The sequence below is a fragment of the Halichoeres trimaculatus genome, unplaced genomic scaffold (genome assembly GCF_033239565.1).
Source record: "Halichoeres trimaculatus isolate MK-OKI-2021-1 unplaced genomic scaffold, fHalTri1.1 fHalTri1_scaffold_18, whole genome shotgun sequence".
Lineage (NCBI taxonomy): Eukaryota > Metazoa > Chordata > Actinopteri > Labriformes > Labridae > Halichoeres > Halichoeres trimaculatus.
Window position 1 is genome coordinate 5,603,225 of NW_027437196.1, and position 20,150 is coordinate 5,623,374.

The 20,150-nt window shown below is 41.9% G+C and overlaps 1 protein-coding gene across 2 annotated transcripts in view; it reads left to right on the plus strand.

Annotated features, from left to right (window-relative positions):
• LOC141807584 (cullin-1) overlaps positions 1 to 19,722 on the plus strand; it is a 33,733-nt gene extending 14,011 nt beyond the window's left edge. For both annotated transcript variants that reach the window (XM_074693702.1, XM_074693703.1), the window contains exons 2-22: positions 4,397 to 4,828; positions 5,575 to 5,749; positions 5,830 to 5,997; positions 7,782 to 7,832; positions 7,957 to 8,047; positions 8,158 to 8,321; positions 8,409 to 8,571; positions 11,014 to 11,144; positions 11,236 to 11,343; positions 11,431 to 11,537; positions 12,947 to 12,995; positions 13,232 to 13,363; positions 13,450 to 13,567; positions 13,704 to 13,780; positions 15,313 to 15,431; positions 15,555 to 15,660; positions 15,751 to 15,798; positions 16,049 to 16,131; positions 16,222 to 16,327; positions 16,532 to 16,645; positions 18,851 to 19,722. In XM_074693702.1, the coding sequence (XP_074549803.1) occupies positions 4,689 to 4,828; positions 5,575 to 5,749; positions 5,830 to 5,997; positions 7,782 to 7,832; positions 7,957 to 8,047; positions 8,158 to 8,321; positions 8,409 to 8,571; positions 11,014 to 11,144; positions 11,236 to 11,343; positions 11,431 to 11,537; positions 12,947 to 12,995; positions 13,232 to 13,363; positions 13,450 to 13,567; positions 13,704 to 13,780; positions 15,313 to 15,431; positions 15,555 to 15,660; positions 15,751 to 15,798; positions 16,049 to 16,131; positions 16,222 to 16,327; positions 16,532 to 16,645; positions 18,851 to 18,931 (2,331 nt within the window). In that variant the 5' untranslated portion in view covers positions 4,397 to 4,688 and the 3' untranslated portion in view covers positions 18,932 to 19,722. The remainder of the gene's footprint in view (positions 1 to 4,396; positions 4,829 to 5,574; positions 5,750 to 5,829; positions 5,998 to 7,781; positions 7,833 to 7,956; positions 8,048 to 8,157; positions 8,322 to 8,408; positions 8,572 to 11,013; positions 11,145 to 11,235; positions 11,344 to 11,430; positions 11,538 to 12,946; positions 12,996 to 13,231; positions 13,364 to 13,449; positions 13,568 to 13,703; positions 13,781 to 15,312; positions 15,432 to 15,554; positions 15,661 to 15,750; positions 15,799 to 16,048; positions 16,132 to 16,221; positions 16,328 to 16,531; positions 16,646 to 18,850) is intronic.
• Positions 19,723 to 20,150: the final 428 nt, after the last annotated feature.

The following is a 20,150-nucleotide window of genomic DNA, read 5'->3' on the forward strand; positions in this document are numbered from 1 at the left end:
CCATGTTTAGGTACCTAAATGCATCCTTGTGACTGTGAGGGAGTGGAAGAGTTGGTGGTTTTCCATGCTGGACATAAACACAACATTACAAGGTGATATATTGAAGACTAAATGTGTTAAATTGAAAAAAAAAATCTTTCATTTGTGTTTAAAGTACTGAAAATTGTTACTGTTGAATACCTATACTGATTGCCAGGTACCAGGCATCGGTGCAGTATCGTTTCAAATGTGAAAGGTACCCATCCCTAGCTCTGTTTGGAAATATTTAGTTTGTTTTCTAAATTAGAAAATCTGTTGCTGGGAAGAGTTAAAGTTGTAGCTCAGAGTTCTCTGTAAAGCTGAAGAACAGTGATATTATCAGCTCTCCCATAAGTGAAACACTTCCTGCTGTTGTTTATATTCTAAATCAATATCTAAATATAGTTTGTGGGATAAGAAAGGAGCATGAGCAATCTGCCTTAAACACCCACATGTCCTGCTTTGTTTAAAGAAGCAAACTTCGGTGTTGCGTTCTCCCACGTCTTTGAAAGCAGCGTCAGTTTTTGTCACCGGCGCTGCTCAGACGTCAGGTGTTCACTCATAGCTCGGACAGGAAGGACAGCGAGCGGGTCACCCTGCTTCCTCCCCTCCTTCCACTCCCTCGCTGCTGCTCTTGGGTCACGTCCTGAGTCTCTGGCCCTAATAGCTGTGAACGGCCAGAGACGGGCAGCGCTGCATGCCTGCTCCTTCTAAATATAGCCGCGCAGCCTACATGCACACAGCAGTTTCTGCCCGCTCAGCCTCCCTTTAGTCTCTGACTCTCTCACGCTGCATTTACACAACAAGGCTCTTTCTTTCTTTCCTCAGATATCAGCCTGATCCTGCTGCAGAATAACAACACAGCTTTATCTTGATTTGATACCTGCCTGACTCCACTCTCAATATGAGCTCTTAAATATTCATTTGTGCCTCATTAGTTTAATCAACACTTTGTCTTTCTTCCATTTTCTGTTTTCACGCTGAGCGACCAGAATAACAATGACAGCCTGGAGCTGGAGGTGTCGGAGCTTATTGTTGTTGAGAGGCTGCAAGAAATGATAATCCTCAGTTACATTTAAAACCTTTAACGTCTTTGTTTTGGTAAATCGTCTGCTCCTCACAACCAAATGTTTTCTCTAAATCTGTGTCAGGCGTTTTTCAAAATGTTTTCATAACAACATCTGCGTCACATGAGTGAAAAAGAATGTTGATCTTTCTCATGTGTATCATAATTAAAGCGTATCTCACTTCAGAATTACAGATTCCCCTCCTTGAAAGTTTACAAAGCGTTTCTGGAAAATTAGAGTAGATTTGCTGTTTTGTTTTGAACCAGAGAGTCCAAAAAAGCAGCATTTTAAGTGTAGAGTTCTGTTTTTTTTACACAGTGAAAACTTTGGGATTATAAGATCCTGGAAAAGAGGACACACTCTTCTTTACAGATTTTGTTTTTGATATTGTTGTTGATCTGAGTCCAGAGGACACCTTGTTTCTGTTTGTGTGATTAACATTCACAGGTATTCGTCCTTGAACAGAAGGGTTAAGCTATGATTTTTGAAAAGTTCACCGCTCCATACTTGTAGGGCATCTGAAAGCTGTTTCTTTTTTGATGTTGAATAAAAAGCTTCATCAGTAACAGGAGAAAGCTCGGTGAGATTCAGAACTGCAGCATAAAAACGTTTTGGGAGAAACTTCTTGACAAAACTAAACAGTAAATGAGATGAAATGCAGACTTTACTCAGCTGTTTAACAGATTTTGATCCTTTCAAGTTTGAAAAAGTGGGAGGAGAACTTTAAAATCCATCATAGTAATAGTTTACCTGATTTGCCGGTCCCCACTTAAAAGAAGTTTTTTTCTGCCTTTGTGTTTCTCTCTCAGTAACCCGAGAGACGTTGATGCCGCAGACTCTGGCGTTCGTTTACCGCTCCTTCTCGTCCTTCCAGTAGGGATGAAATTACAGCTTTGGGTCTGTCTGTTTGCTTTAATGATGTGGACTGACATCAGTGTCACAGCCAAAGCAGCTGGATGCAGTCCTGTAATAGTGTTGGGGTTAGGGATGGGCAAGTACTGGTATCAGGTCAATACCAGTAAACGGGATCAGGCTAAACTGTACCAAACTGTGCAACACCGTATAATATATATACATATAATATGATAAATTTGAAAAAAAGACCTTTCACCCCCTGAATTTTCAAAAAATGAGATATTGTATTTGTTCTGATATCCAAGAACGAGATTTGATGCCTCTGAAAATAGGTCATTGCGAGATGACCGCGAGATTTCGACCTTCGTGGCGACACAAGGATCCTTTCTTTTTATTGGAGTAATCTGATAAAGCAGCTCCTCCTCTGTGATGTCAGTCACACAACCGCCACCGAGGGATACACCCACCAAGAGCCAAGTATAAATACAGCTCCTGACTACCTCTGGCTAACTTGACTGAGTGCTGGATGCAGGGACTCTGCTCTGCTGAGCAGCTCGGCTTTACATGGTGAATTAGCAGTTAAAACACTGTAGTTTTAGCAGACGTCGTAACACTTGTGAGACTGTGATATTTGCATGCTTGTTCTGACATGCACTGTGAACCTGGACCACAATAATGCTGCGGTAATAACAGTGACGAACTGACGGTAGAGGCAATCTTTAGACTACACTTTCAGCATGATGGATAAAACAGACAGAGAAAAGTGAAGGAGCAGGATGGAGCCCTGTTATAGAAATAGTTTATTGGTGAAGTCTGCTTATATTTCCACGTATAGACTATACATGTTACAGTACCGGTTTGACTCACCACACTGAAGCGTCCTAAGATGATCTGTGTCCAGGTGGATTTTCTTCCTCCTGAGCTGCAGAACCGTCCGGGTCTGACTCAGGGTCCAATACAAAAGGACGTATCCTACACTCTGCCATTTTATTAGTGCTATCAATGCCTTACCGTGAAGTTTTGGCAAACAGCAAACTCGCTCTGTCTGCTCCATTCAATGTGGCGATTTTGTAAATACCGCCATGCTGCAAAAACCGCCCCCTGGCTCTACCCCCTCCGCCCCTCTGATAGAACTGACCAATCAGAGCACAAAGGGCTGTGACGTTGCGAGGTTACTGGAGGTCATTCTGGAAACGGAGCGTTTCAACGAGATCTTCAGAATGGCCTAAAATGAGGATATTGAGAACGCTATTGTGGGGCAATGAAGGAACTAAATGACTTGTACTGAGGGCAGAAATGCTTTACAGGCATCCTAGTCTGGCATAGTGAAAAGGAAAAACAAGCATGATATGTCCCCTTTGAGATAAGGCACTCCTTTATTTGTTCCACAACAGGGAAATTTACTCAGGACCAGGATAGCAGAACTAGTTAGCAGCAAACAAGAAAATTTATAGTGCAAACATTACAATAAGAATGTATCAAATAGAAAATTATGTAAAGGGTAACCCAGGACTGAGCTGGGCTCTTAACCCTGTTTTGTCCCGTCCTCCATGATAGCCTGATGCTTCTCCGTCGGTGTTAGCATGGATAGCTCGTCCAAATTAGTGGAGGTGGATCCTATTTTCTCCATAGCAGCAGTCTCGTCACATATTATTACCACTTCTACTATTATTTATGTTATTAAAAAGTGATCTGTACAATTTTCTTCAGAAAGCCCTTCGTGCCACTCATTTTCTATGAGTTAGCCCTTGGTTTCAAAAAGGTTGATGACGCCTGTGCTAGAGGCTGCTAACAGCTGATCTTGTGTGTAAACAATGTGAGGATCCCAGGATGAAACACGTTAACAGTTTCGGTGTCCCTGGCCAACAAATGTGCCAGAAAAGTAATAACAGACTTCAAAATACAAAGATAATGAAAAGAGAAGAAAAACGAAAAGAAAAAAGCTTCAGCAGCCATGAGTTAGCATTTTGAAATGACTGACAGTCAGCTGTAGAGAAAAACCTAGTTCAGTTTCTGCTTGGTTTTTGAATTCTAGCTCCTTCAGAGTGTCAAACGACCGGCTGCTCGTCAGAACTCAGAATCTAATGTTGTGCACATGTTTTTAAAGTAATAGGTGATTGAAAAGTGAGCTTTATGTAACTTTCCATGTCTGTGTTTGAGTTTTGGAGCAAAGCTGGAGTGTAGCAGTCAGGAGCCAGGTCAGCGTCTTCAGTAGAGCAAAGGAAACCAGGAAGCATCAAAGTGGACTAATCTGTTATTATCCGAGTGACGTCAGGCTCTGTCAGCAGCGTGTCTGCAGGGATCACAGCCAGGTGTCAGCAGATAAACCCATATCACCTCCCCGTTTGACGACGACTCACACAGTATGGAGGAAACAGACGCCTCTCTGAGTTCTGATGTCAGGAGCTGAAATGAAACGTTAAATCAGAATCTCTCTGCTCTCATTTCCTCTCAAGGTCATCTGGTGAGGAGTTCCACAGCTTCTAGGTGGAGGAGTGGCTGACAGCGCCACCTAGGCGTGCAGAGTGGGACTGCATCCCGCCTCACAACTCGTCAACCAGCTTACCCAAGCAGCACCACCACCGCCGCCGCCAGATGGACCTCGCACTCTGAGAGCAGAGCCAGCCAGGACCGAAACCAACCGAGGAGAGGAGAGGAGAGGAGAGGAGAGGCGGGGGACAGCGCCCACCGGAGCAGGACAGGCGAGGGCATCGCTCGTAAGGGAGAGGAGACAGGAGGGGCTTCACCATGTCGTCGAACAGGACCCAGAACCCCCACGGACTGAAACAGATAGGCCTGGACCAGATATGGGACGACCTGCGGGCTGGCATCCAGCAGGTGTACACACGACAGAGCATGGCAAAGTCACGCTACATGGAACTCTACACGTATCCTGAGCCAACGGAGGGATGTGTCGTTGCTAAACTGTTTTTATTTTACTGTTTTCGTAGCTAATGTGTCACTCAGCGAGGGCCAATCAGAAGCTTCGACGAGTTGGTGAAATTGAGCTTCGTCTAGCTTAACAGGAAGAAGACACGACTTTCTGTTGATTAGAAAAAGTTGATCCCAGATATTTTAAACCGTACAGGAAGCAGAAAGCAAACAGTCGCTAAAGTATCCCAAGTTTTCCTGCTAGATTGATTTAAAAAGAGTAATAATAACCCTGATAGTAACAAATATCAACCTCCTGTTTTAAAGAGAGGCGTCTGGCTGGATTTTGTCGCTCCTCTCCTAAACTAAAACCTGTTTTATTGCTGTTTGTTGAGGCAATGAGTTACAACAAAACCCACCCAGTCCTCAGGCCACAAAACAAACCTTTCCCTCCATCCAACAGTTTAATGTTTTATGCAACCACTCGTAAACTTTAAAAACTGTATCACTAAGCTGGCAGAGTGATTAAAAGCTGAATCTTGAAAGCTGGAGGAGTTTTTAATCAGATTAAGTCAGAATAAGAAGATCCTGATCCACGGTTTGAAAAGAAAAATGATTCAACAGTTTCTCTTTGTTATAAGAAATGAACCACGTATGAAAGGTTTTAGCCGTGTGAGCTCAGATCCGCTTCGTTTTCTCAGATTAGCTCCAGGTTTTCTGTGATGTGCCATCTCCCTGTCTTCCTCCTTAACCCTCTCCTCAGACATGTATATAACTATTGTACCAGTGTCCATCAGTCCAGCCAGGGGAGGGGCTCCGTGCCTCCAGCCAAGCCCTCCAAAAAGTCCACCACTCCAGGCGGGGCTCAGTTTGTGGGCCTGGAGCTCTACAAGCGCCTCAAAGAGTTCCTGAAGAACTATCTGACCAGCCTGCTCAAGGTGAGGGAGTTTTTCTCTCTGCACGGCTTGATTTTGAAACCCCAGCTCTTCACTAATCTCCTCTTCCTCTCGTCTCCCAGGATGGCGAGGATCTGATGGATGAATGCGTGTTGAAGTTTTACACCCAGCAGTGGGAGGATTATCGTTTTTCTAGTAAGGTCCTCAACGGGATCTGCGCCTACCTCAACCGCCACTGGGTCAGACGGGAGTGTGACGAGGGACGCAAAGGAATCTACGAGATATACTCGGTACGTCAAACCTGAATCTGAACACCAGCGAGTGATGAGCACGGTGTATTTATCTGTTTTTATTTTTGTTTTAGACCTCCACCAAGCATACTGTGATTGTCACCAACACTTTAGTCCTACTTTAATGTTATACTCCCTTTCAGCAGACTGTCTGCTACAATTTGGTGTTAGTTGCAGGTTTGTATGATAATTTGTTTCCTGACAGTGTTGAAAAAATAGGATGACCCAGTTCATATTTCATATTCTGGATCTTAGTATCCAGAATATTTCCAGGATCTGGATCGTACTTTAACATCTGTCAGAAATTATGGTGACCTTGTCTTGTATTGTTTTGCAAAGCAATCCATTTATGGTGGAGTTATATACACATATGGTGAAAACGGCCCTATCTCACAGTGATAAAGAATCCTTTAAAAGAAACCTGGATCCAGACGGTGATCCAGATCACCTCCAAAATTTAATAACTTCTTTCTTATCTCATTTTGAACATTTCCTGACAATTTCATCCAGATCCGTTGGTTAGTTTTTGAGCTATGTCGTTCACAGACAAACAAACTCTCCCAAAAACATCACTTCTTTGGCGAGGGAATGAATAAACAGAAGAAATCAGTCACTCAGAGAGTCAAAAAAGAAAGAAGTAGCAGGTTTGATTTGAAGTTTACGAAGGTTTGTTTTAGTTAGGACTGAGTGCAAAGTCTTTGGCTCCATGGACTCTCCCTATAGATAACTCCAAGTAAAAAATGTCCAAATGCATAAAGACCCATGCTTGGAGAGTCTAATCTCCTCCTGACTCTACCTCCTGACATATTTTACAATCCCCGAAAAAATACACAAGAACAGCAGCTATCAGTCATTTACGTAAAACCTTGTTTTTATCCTCTTATAACTAATGAAAACGAAACTTTTCAGGAAAAAAGAGGACTTGAATACAGGTCAGCCAAATTATATCTTCAAATCACCACAAAAATCTGACGTAAGAAACATTTCTATCAGGTGTATTAATTTTATTAGTTTGACCACAGCCCATCTGGAATGACTGGGACGATAGATTTTTTGACCTCTACTGCAGCCAGCCACCAGGGGGAGCAGTTCTTGCGGCCACCTCACTTCGAGTTGAGCAAGATGACTTCTTTTTTTTTTTTTTTTTACAGTCTATGGTGGTGACCATTTTTTTTCTGTTGTGTGTCCAGCCAACACTGCTCTTCTCTTGTTCAGGGTTGAGGCTGACATTTTTTTGGGAATCCCGCGGGACACGGGAACCAATCAGGAAGATAAAATATAATATATAACATGCGCCGCCAATTTGTAGTTTAGAAGCCTGCACTCTAAGGCAAGTGAAAAGAACTACACTTCCCAGAAGCCAACAGTAAACTTAAACAGAATGAAGAGAAAGCTAGTCTCACATCAACTCATACTTTATCCCAGTGTGTTTTTCTGTTTACAGTTTTAAAGTAAGCGCTGTGCATACGTTCCTCTGAGAGCTCGAAGCTTCTTCTCATTTCATGTCTGCTCTCACCACAGAGCCTCTGTGCTCCTTCTTTCTGATAAAACATGAAAAAATCAGCTCAGTAGTTTTGTAAAACAGTTAAAGAGTAAAGAAGGACGCCACTGTTATCTCAAACTCCAATCTCTAACACTCCTTCCAGCATCAGAGATGATTTATTTAGACTTTAACGGCGAGTGACTTTGAGTTACAAACATGAACCCTGGAGTCTGGACCTTTTGTTAACCCTCTCACTCTCTCCCCCCTCCTCCCCTCTCCTCACACGTCTGTTTCCTCCCAGCTGGCGCTCGTGACCTGGAGGGAGTGTTTATTCCGACCCCTCAACAAACAGGTGTGTTTGTTTTCTTTCTCCGAGTTGAACGACAGAGTTCTTTGAGAAATCCTTCATTTGTCAGCTTCACATCAAGTCATCACAGAAATCAGGAGCATTTGCTAAACACACGTTTGTTTTTTAGGTAACGAACGCCGTGCTGAAGCTGATAGAGAGGGAGAGGAACGGCGAAACCATAAACACCAGACTGATCAGCGGCGTGGTTCAGTCTTACGGTACGGATCAGAAAATGCTTCCTCCTGTTTGTGTGAATGTTTTAAAGAGGAAGAAAGTCGACTGACGGCTTCATCGCTGAAACACGCTCTCATGTCTCCTCTCTCTGCAGTTGAGCTGGGTCTAAACGAAGAGGACGCCTTCGCCAAAGGCCCCACGCTGTCTGTGTACAAAGAGTACTTTGAATGCCAGTTCCTCACTGACACAGAACGTTTCTACACACGCGAGAGCACAGAGTTCCTGCAGCAGAACCCCGTCACCGAGTACATGAAGAAGGTCGGCCATCTTTCTTTCTTCACACAGATTGATTCTTTTGACTTTTCCTGACGTTGAATCTGAAGCTCGCTTCGTTTTTCTGCTCAGGCGGAGGCTCGTCTGCTGGAGGAGCAGCGGCGTGTGCAGGTTTATCTCCACGAGTCCACGCAGGACGAGCTGGCCAGGAAGTGTGAGCAGGTCCTCATAGAGAAACACCTGGAGATCTTCCACACGGAGTTTCAGAACCTTCTGGATGCCGACAAGAACGAAGGTAAACCTGGGATTTCTGCCTCACACACTTAAGGCCTTTGCACATCAACGGTGACGCGAACCAACAGCAAGAAGTTGTGAAAACTTGGAGGCGACATATTCAATCTCTTCAGCTATTTTCCTCCAATCGTTGTCTTTGTAGTTTTTTTATGGCTTTTGTTGTAAAGAACTTGGTGCTGGGACATGAACACAATCAATGTTGATTGTTTTGGTTGGTGATGTGTCAACAATGAGTGTTTTGATTAGTCTGATATTTATTCATCGCAATCCAATCCAACTTTATTTATTAAGCACTTTATAAACAACCATAGTTAAAACAAAATGCTGTACAGGAGAATAAATAAAATACGAGATAAAAGAATAGTCATAAAACATAAGTAAAATGATTTTTTTTTTAAAGACAAGGAACAATTTAAAAGACATAAAACAAATTAAAATGAATAAAAAACGCAGAAGAAGCAATCAAAATAAAATGAGATAAAGATAAATAATAAGCAAAGAGCAAGCAAAACTTTGGAAAAATCAACTTCAGTCCGAAAAAATTTAAAAGCCGCAATTTCCCTTAGCATCTTGCATCGAAAAACAGTAGGTTGGAAAAAAACAAATCCTGTCCTTCAAGTCAAACTCAGATTTAATTAACGCTCAAAATTAAAACTCTTACTCCATCCTGGCTTCTTTGTGGTTCTGGCTTAAAATCAAAAACTGAATTCTAAAACTCCTTCTTAAAGAAACGTAAAGACAAGAAATCCCCAATCATTTTAGGAGTAAATCCATAATTAGGGGAAAATTTCAGGTTTACAAAAAAGTGAAAAAAAAATACATGTATGTGTTTCATATTCTATCTGATTGCAAACGATACACCTGGAATGCACCAAATTTATTAGGTTTCAAGCTTAAGCTCTAATGATATTCTTAAATATTTAAGTAACAAAAAAAAAATTGGAACATAATTTTGTCAAACTTGTTATGAACAAAAGTTGTGACTATTTTTTCAACATAAATCCAAATTGAACTGAGTTTAGAGTTATTCAACATTTCTATGTCAGACTACGCTCCATAGAAATGTCCCTCATCATTTATACCGTAAATCCTCTTATAGTAGCCAGGGCTTTTATTTGTCTCAACTTTAGCTGGCACCAGGCTTTTAATGTAAGGAGGCATGAATAAAGGAGAGGCTTAAACTAAACAGTAGTGCAGTTACAGTACATATGGTCACACCTTTCATGTTCCTCGAGTGAGGCGTGCACGTTTATTGTCAGCGGCCATCAGCTCATCTTTTTGTCTTTTCCTATCTCGGATTTGTTTCGCGTCAATCTTTAAGTGCTTTGCAGCTTTCTCTCCTGAATACTCCGCTGCATAACGCAAAGCCTCCTCTTCAAACTTTGCGTCAAACTTTCGTCTTTTTGGTGTACAGAAAAACGCAGAGGGACGGGGGCACGCACGCTGTCAGTACAGGGCCACAGCGCTTCACAAAAAAAAATGAAATGACGAAAAAAAAGCTTCTATTGGGAGGCGGCTTTTATGCGCTTTCTTCAAAGACGCACCGGGTCATTAAAGGACACGGGTTTATAATGGAATACATGTCATTATGAGAGGATTTGCGGTATCACAGTTTAGCCAAAATTTTAAACAATTATAGCGCAAAAATCACAGCAACACGGCTGACATTTTCTCCTTTTTTGGAGACCACCTGACCTCCATCAGCTCATATTTCTGCTCCTTTTCTTCACAGTTTGGTCTTTATAACATCTATAGTAAGAAGAGCAGAAAATGTTGGTAACACAGTTGATGAACAGTTAATGCGCCCCATGCACAGACTATCATTCTGATGAAATATTGATGAGGAGGAGCTGAAACATGACACACTTTCTTCAAGGTTCACACCAAAAAGGATGGGACTTCAATTGATTAAAGTCATGTGACTTTGGAGCAAACCATTGCTGATTTATAGGGTTTTTTTCAATGGGTAACACAGTTGAAGTTGATTTTTAGGACACACAAAAAGAATTTTTTTAATCCATATAAATTGTTAAAATAGTTTTTAAAACAGCTTAGTCATGTTTAATGATTATTTTAAACAAATAACACTGAAAATAATATTCACAAACATGTTTTGTAGTATTAATTTTGAAGAGAAAACTTGACATTTGAGAAATCAGACAACAAAAAAACTTCAAATTCTTAAAACATGATTTCAGCTAAACAAATGATGTAACCTGTAACTTTCTGTATTTAATGAAAGTGAAATATCACCCAAATGACCCACTGTAAAACTGGTCATTGCTTTAAATTAATACTTAGTAAAATTGATGAGTATATCCCATGTACCCCTAATTATAGAACCACTCTTTAGCTAAAAGCAAATATAAAACTTAGATTTTGTCTTGTCTGACTCCACATTGCCTCCGTTTCTGCTCCTAACCCCCTCTGTTCGCCTCCTCAGACCTCGGACGGATGTACAACCTGGTGTCACGGATCACAGACGGTTTGGGTGAGCTGAAGAAACTTCTAGAGACTCACATCCACAACCAGGGCCTGGCTGCCATCGAGAAGTGCGGCGAGGCGGCGCTCAACGTAAGACATGTCCTCTGTCTGACGCTCTGTGTTCAGTTCAGCTGAGGTGTTTCTAAAGTGATGAAATGATTTACCGTCATGTTTCCTCCAGGACCCCAAAGTCTACGTCCAGACCACCCTCGACGTCCACAAGAAGTACAACGCCTTGGTCATGTCTGCCTTCAACAACGACGCCGGCTTCGTGGCGGCGCTCGATAAGGTCAGTCATCCTGTCGCAGGAAAGTATCCAAACATCCTCCAGGAGATGAGGCATTCTCACACTTCACGTGTTTGTTGTTTTCCACAGGCGTGTGGTCGATTCATCAACAACAACGCCGTCACCAGGATGGCGCAGTCGTCCAGCAAATCTCCAGAGCTGCTCGCCAGATACTGCGACTCTTTACTGAAGAAGAGGTACGGGACGCAGCCACTTTACCCCTTAACCCGTCATCAGACCTCATTATTGATCTTTAAAATACAACAAAGGAGATTAAAACAATCTGATCAGAGGCAGAAAAATCAAATCACTGCTTTTACAGTTTTTAAAATAGACATAGAGTCGGTGTTTGTATCAGGAAACTTTACATCATCCTTAAACTTTGTTTTTTTTAAATCGCATTCATATCTGGCACTCGCTCCTTTGATCCTCTCTGTGATCTCCGTTGTTGCGCTGCTCTTTCTTTCTGAACTACCGCGACACATCCTCAGTTGGAGCGTCTCGCTGTGTCTCTGTCATCTCACATCTTCTCCTCATATCCATGCTGAACTCTCGTCCAAAGAGCACACCGCTCTCACCCACAGTAGTTTACGAGCAGGATTTTGCTTGACAAACTCCGCCAGACCCCGCCTCCCCCTGCTAAAAAAAACATAATTTACTTCTATCGCCATAAACCTTTGCAATCAAATTGAAGAAATGTGGATTTACAAATTTTCTCTTCTTCGCGTTTTCTTCTGATTCTTCATCACTGCAATTTTGTAATGTCCTAGAATTCAGATTCTTTATTTGGGGGCCTTAAGCAGATAAGAGATTGAAATGCGATAAATTAGATTAATTAATTACAAATCTTGTAATTAATTAGATTAATTTTTTAATCGCCTGACAGCACTAATAAAAATAAATGTAATTTGAAACAGGAAAAAAAGGTTGAGAAGGATGTTAAAAGCACTCGTGATAAACGTCATGATGGTAATAATTTGTCCAGGTTGAAATGAAAATGATCCCAAATGAAAAGCTGTTGAAAAAGTTGATCTTTATTTTAGTGCCAGAGACTCCCAGCAGCAGAGAAAGAAAAAACAAAAAGGTTTTGGATCCACATGAACCCGTTAAACACGAGCTTCTCAAACTACAGACTCACTTCACAGACAACTGGAAACTTTAAATTAAGCAGGAAGTGACCAAACGGTCTCTTTCTGTTAACACCGTAAACAGGTTGAAGGCAGTGAAAGCTGAATCTGAGAAATCAAGTTTTTATTTCTCAGATTGTTAAAAATGAACTCACCAACACCTTCAGACAGTCGTCAGGAAGGAGCAGGTGGAGGTTAAAGGCTGATTCGTCGTTATGAGTTAGAAGAAGAAATGAGCAAAACAAAAACTAAAGAGGAGATGATCTCTGTTGGGACGTTTCTTTAGATGAGCTTTGAATTCAGTTTTTACGCTGGTTACAAAGTAAAGATGTGTTATATCCTGACTCACAGACTCAGACTGATGGGGGGCGGACCTCAGGTTTTAGCCTGATCTGGTTTCTCCTTTAATGAAATAATAATAAATGAACTTTCTGAGCCTCTCTGCTGAAATCTGAACTCTCATCTGTTTTTCTCTCCAGCTCTAAAAACCCAGAGGAGGCAGAACTGGAGGACACACTCAACCAAGTGGTGAGACTCTGACCTCTGTGTTTGCACCAACACACACACACACGCACCAACAGAGTGTGTTTGCATTAACTTGAAAGAGCACTGCTGAACTACTGACCTAGTTAGGAGGTTAGCAGGTCGTTTCAAACGGGACAGAGAAATGAAGAGTCTGTGTTTTTATTTCAGGTTTAACGTCTGACTTTAAACTTAAAATTCTTGTTGTAGTTTTGATTTTATTCCTCTCGTTTCTCCTCCAGATGGTCGTGTTCAAATACATCGAGGACAAAGATGTTTTCCAGAAGTTTTACGCTAAGATGCTCGCCAAGCGTCTGGTCCATCAGAACAGCGCCAGCGACGACGCAGAGGCCAGCATGATCTCCAAACTCAAGGTGAGACTCACACCTGCCCCGCACTCTGAACTTGGTTTCCCAGAAGTCTCCAAACCTCAGACCAGGTCCGTTTCTGTCTCCTGCAGCAAGCGTGCGGCTTCGAGTACACGTCCAAACTGCAGCGGATGTTCCAGGACATCGGGGTCAGTAAAGACCTGAACGAGCAGTTCAAGAAACACCTGACCAACTCTGAGCCTCTGGACTGTGAGTACACACACACACACACACCTTACAGAGCGTAACAAGCTTTACATTCACAGATCTTTGAGAGACTCTGAAACTTTGATTTAAACAATCACAATCGAAACTGATGGTTTTGCTCCTTCTCTGCTTCTCTCAGTGGACTTCAGTATCCAGGTCCTCAGCTCCGGGTCCTGGCCTTTCCAGCAGTCCTGCACCTTCGCTCTGCCCTCAGAGGTAACACACACTCACACACACATAAACATAACCTTTCTGTCTCTCTCCAGATTCAGACTTTGAAGAAGAAATGTGTCTCTGACGCTGCCTGAACATGTGGGGATTTTATTCCTGCTCCCAAAGAAGAAAAGGAAAATCCTGCACACTCGCCAACTTCCAGAGAAAAAAAAACTTTAAAGCAACGTTTCGGTCAAAGACCTTTGTGAAGCAAATGTTTGTGCCAGCTATCGAAGCCATCTCAAAGGGGCTGTGAGGAGTTTGACAGTGATCTTGAAAAAGTCTCCCTTCTAGATATCTTCCTGATCGTAATCCACACTTTAAAATAAGATTATTAGCACCAATATTACAGGTTATTTAAAATTGCTACTTCAAAGCTTCGTGATCGGGTCGTCCAGGACTGGATTGATCTACGGCAGGTTTAGGTCTCTATGACAACACCATGACGGTTGATGAAGTGTAGTAGTGAGAAGAGATAAAACACAGAGATCTGTGTTTTATCTCTGCTGAAAACGATTTCTCGGACTAATTTTGTAGTGATGGTGGACACAGGAGCCTAACTGTCAGACAGAAAAAGGACAGAAGAGCAGAAGAAAGATAGGATAAAGAACAGGAGAGAGATACAGCCCAAGCTAAAGGCTAAACGGGCTAAACTGTTTGTGCTAATATTGACTCCAACCCACAGTCAGCAGTTATTCTGCAGTGGTCTGTTCAAACTTGAGAGTCTATCAATAGAATGAAGAGTGAGGTTACGTTAGCTCTGATTGGTAGATGACTGGCAGGACATAACCAGGATTTACTGATGTTACCCATTATGGATATGTATTAGAGCACCGGGCTGCTAGCTGCGCTTGAATATAAACGGTCACTAAACTACTTACAAACTGACAGTGTTTGGCATGTTAACCTACAGCAGGGGTGGCCAACCTGCGGTGGATGCCTTCGAGTGTGCGGCTCTTCGATCCATTCGTAAAAATACATATATACTTAAGAGTAGCGGTGTGCCGATCAATCTAAAATATTGATTTACTGATGCCAACGTTGGGATCAGTGTTGATCAATGTTTGGGTGTACAGATTGATACTTAAGTTTCACTTTCTCTTCTCTAGTATAAGTTTAAACACACAAACAAAATACACCGGGCTAACATATCGCCGGCTGCTACAACATTTGCTTGATGTCACGTTTCGAACCGTAGCGCTACGTAACTGTACTGATAAGTCCCTTACCTCAGCTATACTTACACATATGAGTAAACACAAAGCAACAGGTCAAATAAACAGATAATTAAAAGACCTGATGATGTGAAATTTTTCTTTTCTTCTGGTAAATTTGGACTTTTTTTTTGTCTTCATCCAACGCACTAACCCGAGGAGTAGATCAAAGCTCTGCTGTTCCTGCTTCTGTGAAAGTCAAACATCTCTTCTCTGTTTTTTTGGAGGTCTGAGCAGCAGACCTTTAGCTCTAAAACACTTTGTTCCTGTTTTTTAAACCCCTCCTCTTCCTCTTCCTCTTCCTCTTCCTCTGATCTGCAGCTGGAGAGGAGCTACCAGCGCTTCACGGCGTTCTACGCCAGCAGACACAGCGGCAGGAAGCTGACCTGGCTCTACCACCTGTCCAAAGGAGAGCTGGTCACCAACTGCTTCAAGAACAGGTACACACACACCACACACACACACACACACGCTTTCTGTGAGGGTTTGATGATCAGAGTGTGTGTGACACGTGGCTTCATCTCACACTGAATCTGTCCCCGTGTGTGTGTGTGTGTGTTTAGGTACACACTGCAGGCCTCCACCTTCCAGATGGCCATCCTGCTGCAGTACAACACAGAGGACAGCTACACCGTGCAGCAGCTGACCGACAGCACACAGATCAAAACTGTACGTCAGCTCAAACCAAACCCCATCACCACAAACTCTTCACATGTTTTGTTTTCTCCTCTTCATGATGTTTTTTTTCTTCTCTTTCAGGACATCCTGGTTCAGGTTCTGCAGATTTTGTTAAAGTCAAAGCTGCTGGTGAGTCAAACAGACTCCTCCCTGAGATGTCTCTCCCCAAAAATGACTAAAACAATAATTTACACTCCTCACAGTTTAACTTTTAAAGATGGACGACCCAAAACTTCAGAGGAGAAACTTTTCTCTGTTCAGAAACGTGATTTTATGGCTTTAAAAAATCCTGCTGTTCTTTAAGTGAACACCAGAGGGCGCCACATGCATTTCTCACACACACACCCGTCTCACTGTCGTCTGTCTCTCCATCCCTCAGGTGATGGAGGACGAGAACGCTAACGTGGACGAGGTGGAGTTCAAACCAGACACCGTCATCAAACTTTTCCTCGGATACAAAAAGTGAGAACTCGTCGTTTTTCTTTTCTACGACACACACGGAGCAGAAAAGATCCTCACACTCACGTTTTTAAACTTTCCTCTCCTCGGCAGTAAAAAACTGAGGGTGAACATCAACGTCCCGATGAAGACGGAGCAGAAACAGGAGCAGGAGACGACTCACAAGAACATCGAGGAGGATCGAAAGCTCCTCATTCAGGTGACACTAACGGCAAATCAGCCCAGTGTGAAGTCAGACCGGAGTTTACAGCAGGAGCAGAAATATTTAAGGCTAAAAATGTTGTTTTAGGTTAAAAATTAAACAAAATCCAGATCCTGATCCCAGCCTCCGTGTCACGTTTTGTGTTTTGGTCTCCTGGATGTTCCTCAGGATCATTTACTGACGCGTGTTTGTTCCTCACAGGCTGCTATTGTGAGGATCATGAAGATGAGGAAGGTCCTGAAGCACCAGCAGCTCCTGGCTGAAGTCCTGAACCAGCTGTCGTCTCGGTTCAAACCCAGAGTCCCCGTCATCAAGGTGAGAGCTGAACCCTCTGTTAAGACCAGCCTAACCGCCCCCCAAACTCCAGAATCTGACTTTAACAACTGACTTCTTGGTACTTCTTAGTCTGTATATAGATATTTTTTGACCGAATATCTTTGTCCTGGTTTAAAACAAAATCTCTGTCCATACTAAGAGGCAAAACTGAAAACGATTGCCTCTGAAGCCTGCAGTGCCGTGACTGGCCGATAAGTGGCAGGTTAGCAAAATGTGAAAACCATAGAAGAAGAACGTTATGAGCATGTGCAGTCAAAAACAGGATGAAGCAGTCAACAGAGTAAGAAAAAATGTCGCCTATCGTTCCTGTTGTTGGTAACCGTTTTTTTAGTTTTTTTATTTCTTCACTTTTTTATCCGTTTCAAAAAATCTGTTTATGTGGATGAAATCACATAAATGGACAGAAAAATGTGCGATTAGGAAAATATCAATGTTTGTGTGGTCCAGGCCTTATTTAGCGTGTTGTCACTATAAGTCAAACACTCACTTCTAGGCCTAGGTTTTTGTCTACGCTGAGAAAAATTCAGATCAAAGCCTCAAATATTCCAGTTTTTGCTCAAGAATCCAACATTTTGTCTACAAGAATCTCTGACGCCAACAATGTTTGAGTTTTTTAAAAATCTGAAGTAGGGCTGTGCCGGGGGTCTGCAACCTTTACCTTCTTAGGAGCCATTTTGCGTCAGCTCACCTGAATTAAAGTCATCTGGAAGCCACAAAATGTACTTTGTCTTCGCAATAAAGACAAAAAGTCTATAAAAAGTTGTTTTTATAAAATTGTACATGTGATGTCTTAAGTTTTTAATCTTCAACAAATTTGCAATTTCAAAAAAAAGAAAAAAATTTCAAGTCATAAATTTTGGAAATTTGCACTTCTGAAAAAATAAGTTAGATTTTTTAAAGAAATTTTGAAAAGTCAATAATTTGCAAAATTTTTCAAAAGTATGAACTTAAAAAGGGCAAAAATTGGCTTTAATTTTATAAATTTGCCAGAAACTAAAATAATGCAATTTTAAATTTTTGCTTAACTTTCAAAAAATGCAATTTTATTTTTTTTAATAAATATTTAAAAAATCTGCAGAAATTTAAAAAACACTGAAATTTTAATTAAAAAAATATTTTTTAATATTTCACAAACATCCTTAAAAAATAAAAATGATAAAAAAAATAAAATAAAAAAATAAAAAGAATTGCAAAAATCACATTAAGTTTAGAAGCTTTTTCCTCAAGTGGTGATACATATTTTGCTCGACAAAATGTCAACATGTATGTTATTTAACATCAGTGTCCCTTATCATCAACACCATCTGTAAGAAAAACAAAAGTTCTTTATTTTAATAATACATTTTTGAAGCTACAAGGAGCCACTGCAGAGGAGTCAAAGAGCCGCAGGTTGAAGACCCTTGGGCCTAAAAATAAAATTCCCAGATTTTTCCACAAAACATTATATTTTTGACGACTTTTCTAAATAACAGCGAGAACTCAAAACCAGTTTTGTTTTGATTTAATCAAAAACTTACAAAAGTAAAGTCTATTTCACTCCTGGAATTGAAGTTTTAAAGGAGGCAGACTTATTTCACACTCACATTGACCCCCCGCATAAGTCAGAGCCGTGGTCGGGGCACCCCAGTCTAAAAAGTCTGGACCCGCCCCTGCAGATATGTTTTGTCGCTCTGCTCATCAGCAGATGAATTTATGCAGAAGGGAGTTACAGAGAAAGATGGGACTCAGATTTACCTCGGGTAGAAGTCAAACAACTTCTTGGTCACATCTCCCTCCCCGCGGTTTATTTTCACAAATCATAATCAGGCCGTAACAACAAAAAGAGGGGATTTTCTTTGATAGAGTGGGGATGTTCTGAGGAAAAATGATTTGTAATTTTCTACTATTTAAATCTAAAAATGATCAGTTTTATCTTTGAGGAGCAGCAGGTTTAACTCCTGAAAAGTGAGAGATAGAAAACAGAGGATTGAAAGAAAATGACATTCTACTTTCTTGTTGTTTTGTCAGTGAAATGTTTGATCACGCTGCACACACCCAGAGTCAGGAGAAAAATTTAAATTTTTCTTTTTTTGAATCTACAAAAAAAAACTTGAATCAATAGATATAATCGATATGTCACTAACTGGAAACCTGTTTTTGTGTCCCTGTCCTCACGTCTGCGTTTTGTCTCCCCCCTGTGGACAGAAATGCATCGACATCCTGATAGAGAAGGAGTACCTGGAGCGAGTGGACGGCGAGAAGGACACGTACAGCTACCTGGCCTGAGCGCCGCCCGCCCGCCCGCCCTCCCTCTGACCCGCCGGCTCTCCTCAGTTTTATTTTTATTTGTTCTCTTCTTCATTTTTTAAAATTTTATGTCTGAGTAATAAAAAGTGAGGATCCCTCTGAGCGGCGGCCGTGTTGTGAGTCTGTCGCCAACCATGTGACCTCCCTCTGTCATGACGAACCCTGAGGGGGAGGAGCGGGGGTGAACTTTTTACTCTCCCTTCAGCCATGAAGAAGACAAACGCCCCTCCTGTTGAGACTGGGAAGCCCCGTCTACACGCTCGCCTGTCTTGTCCCATCTGTAGGACTCAAACTCACACACTTACACACACACACACATAAACACAGCTACACACACACTTCCTTGTTGTCATTTGTAAATACAACCATGGACTCTAAGAGGAAAAAACAAACCCTGCTCCCTTCTCTGCATAGCGTAATGAATTAGCCAATCAGAGGAGAGCCGCATCCAAAGGTTTCTGCATGCTACTGCCTCCCTGCACCGCGGTGACCACGGAAAAGAAAAGATGAAATAAAGTCGAGTCACTGGGCAGCCGACGCAGTCCACCGTACGACACGAATCAAAGCCGCTCCTGTAATTTAAAGTCAGAGACTGAACCGGAGGAGGAAGAGGAGGAGGAAGGTGGTGAGCGTGGAGCCGCTGAAGTCGTCTCAGTTTTGGTTTGAGGTCGGTCGGGTTCGTGCAGGAGGCCTGTTTCATTACTGAACGGTGGACATTTGTATAGTGTGGTTCATTTTCTAAATGTGTGATAAATAAAAACAAGGAAAGATTTCTCTAAGGTTCAACTCTCCTCTCCAGATTCTGTTCACACCATCATCACCTTCATCACCTTCATCACCTGGGCGGGTTAGTTTCTGTTTCCCACTTTCTGTTTCCACAAAGCCACAAATCTCTGTTCACAAAATCTCAAAGTTAAGCTCACAGGAAGTTCCTCTTTTACCTCTGACCAAAATTTGTTTAACCCTCAACGATCATGAGCAGCAGTAGATCAGAAACTCGTTGTCTTTGAGGTTAAATTCTGTTTTTATCCGGTAAAGTCTACAGGCTTTGGAGAGAGATGTGTTTTCCTGGTTCCTGGTCCTGATGAGACCTGAAGTGTGAAAGTCTCTTTTTTTAAAATTCAAACCAGAAACAGATGTTACAGCACTCTCTTCAAAGCAGAGGGGTCAAGTAACTAAGTCAAAATTTTGGGTATCC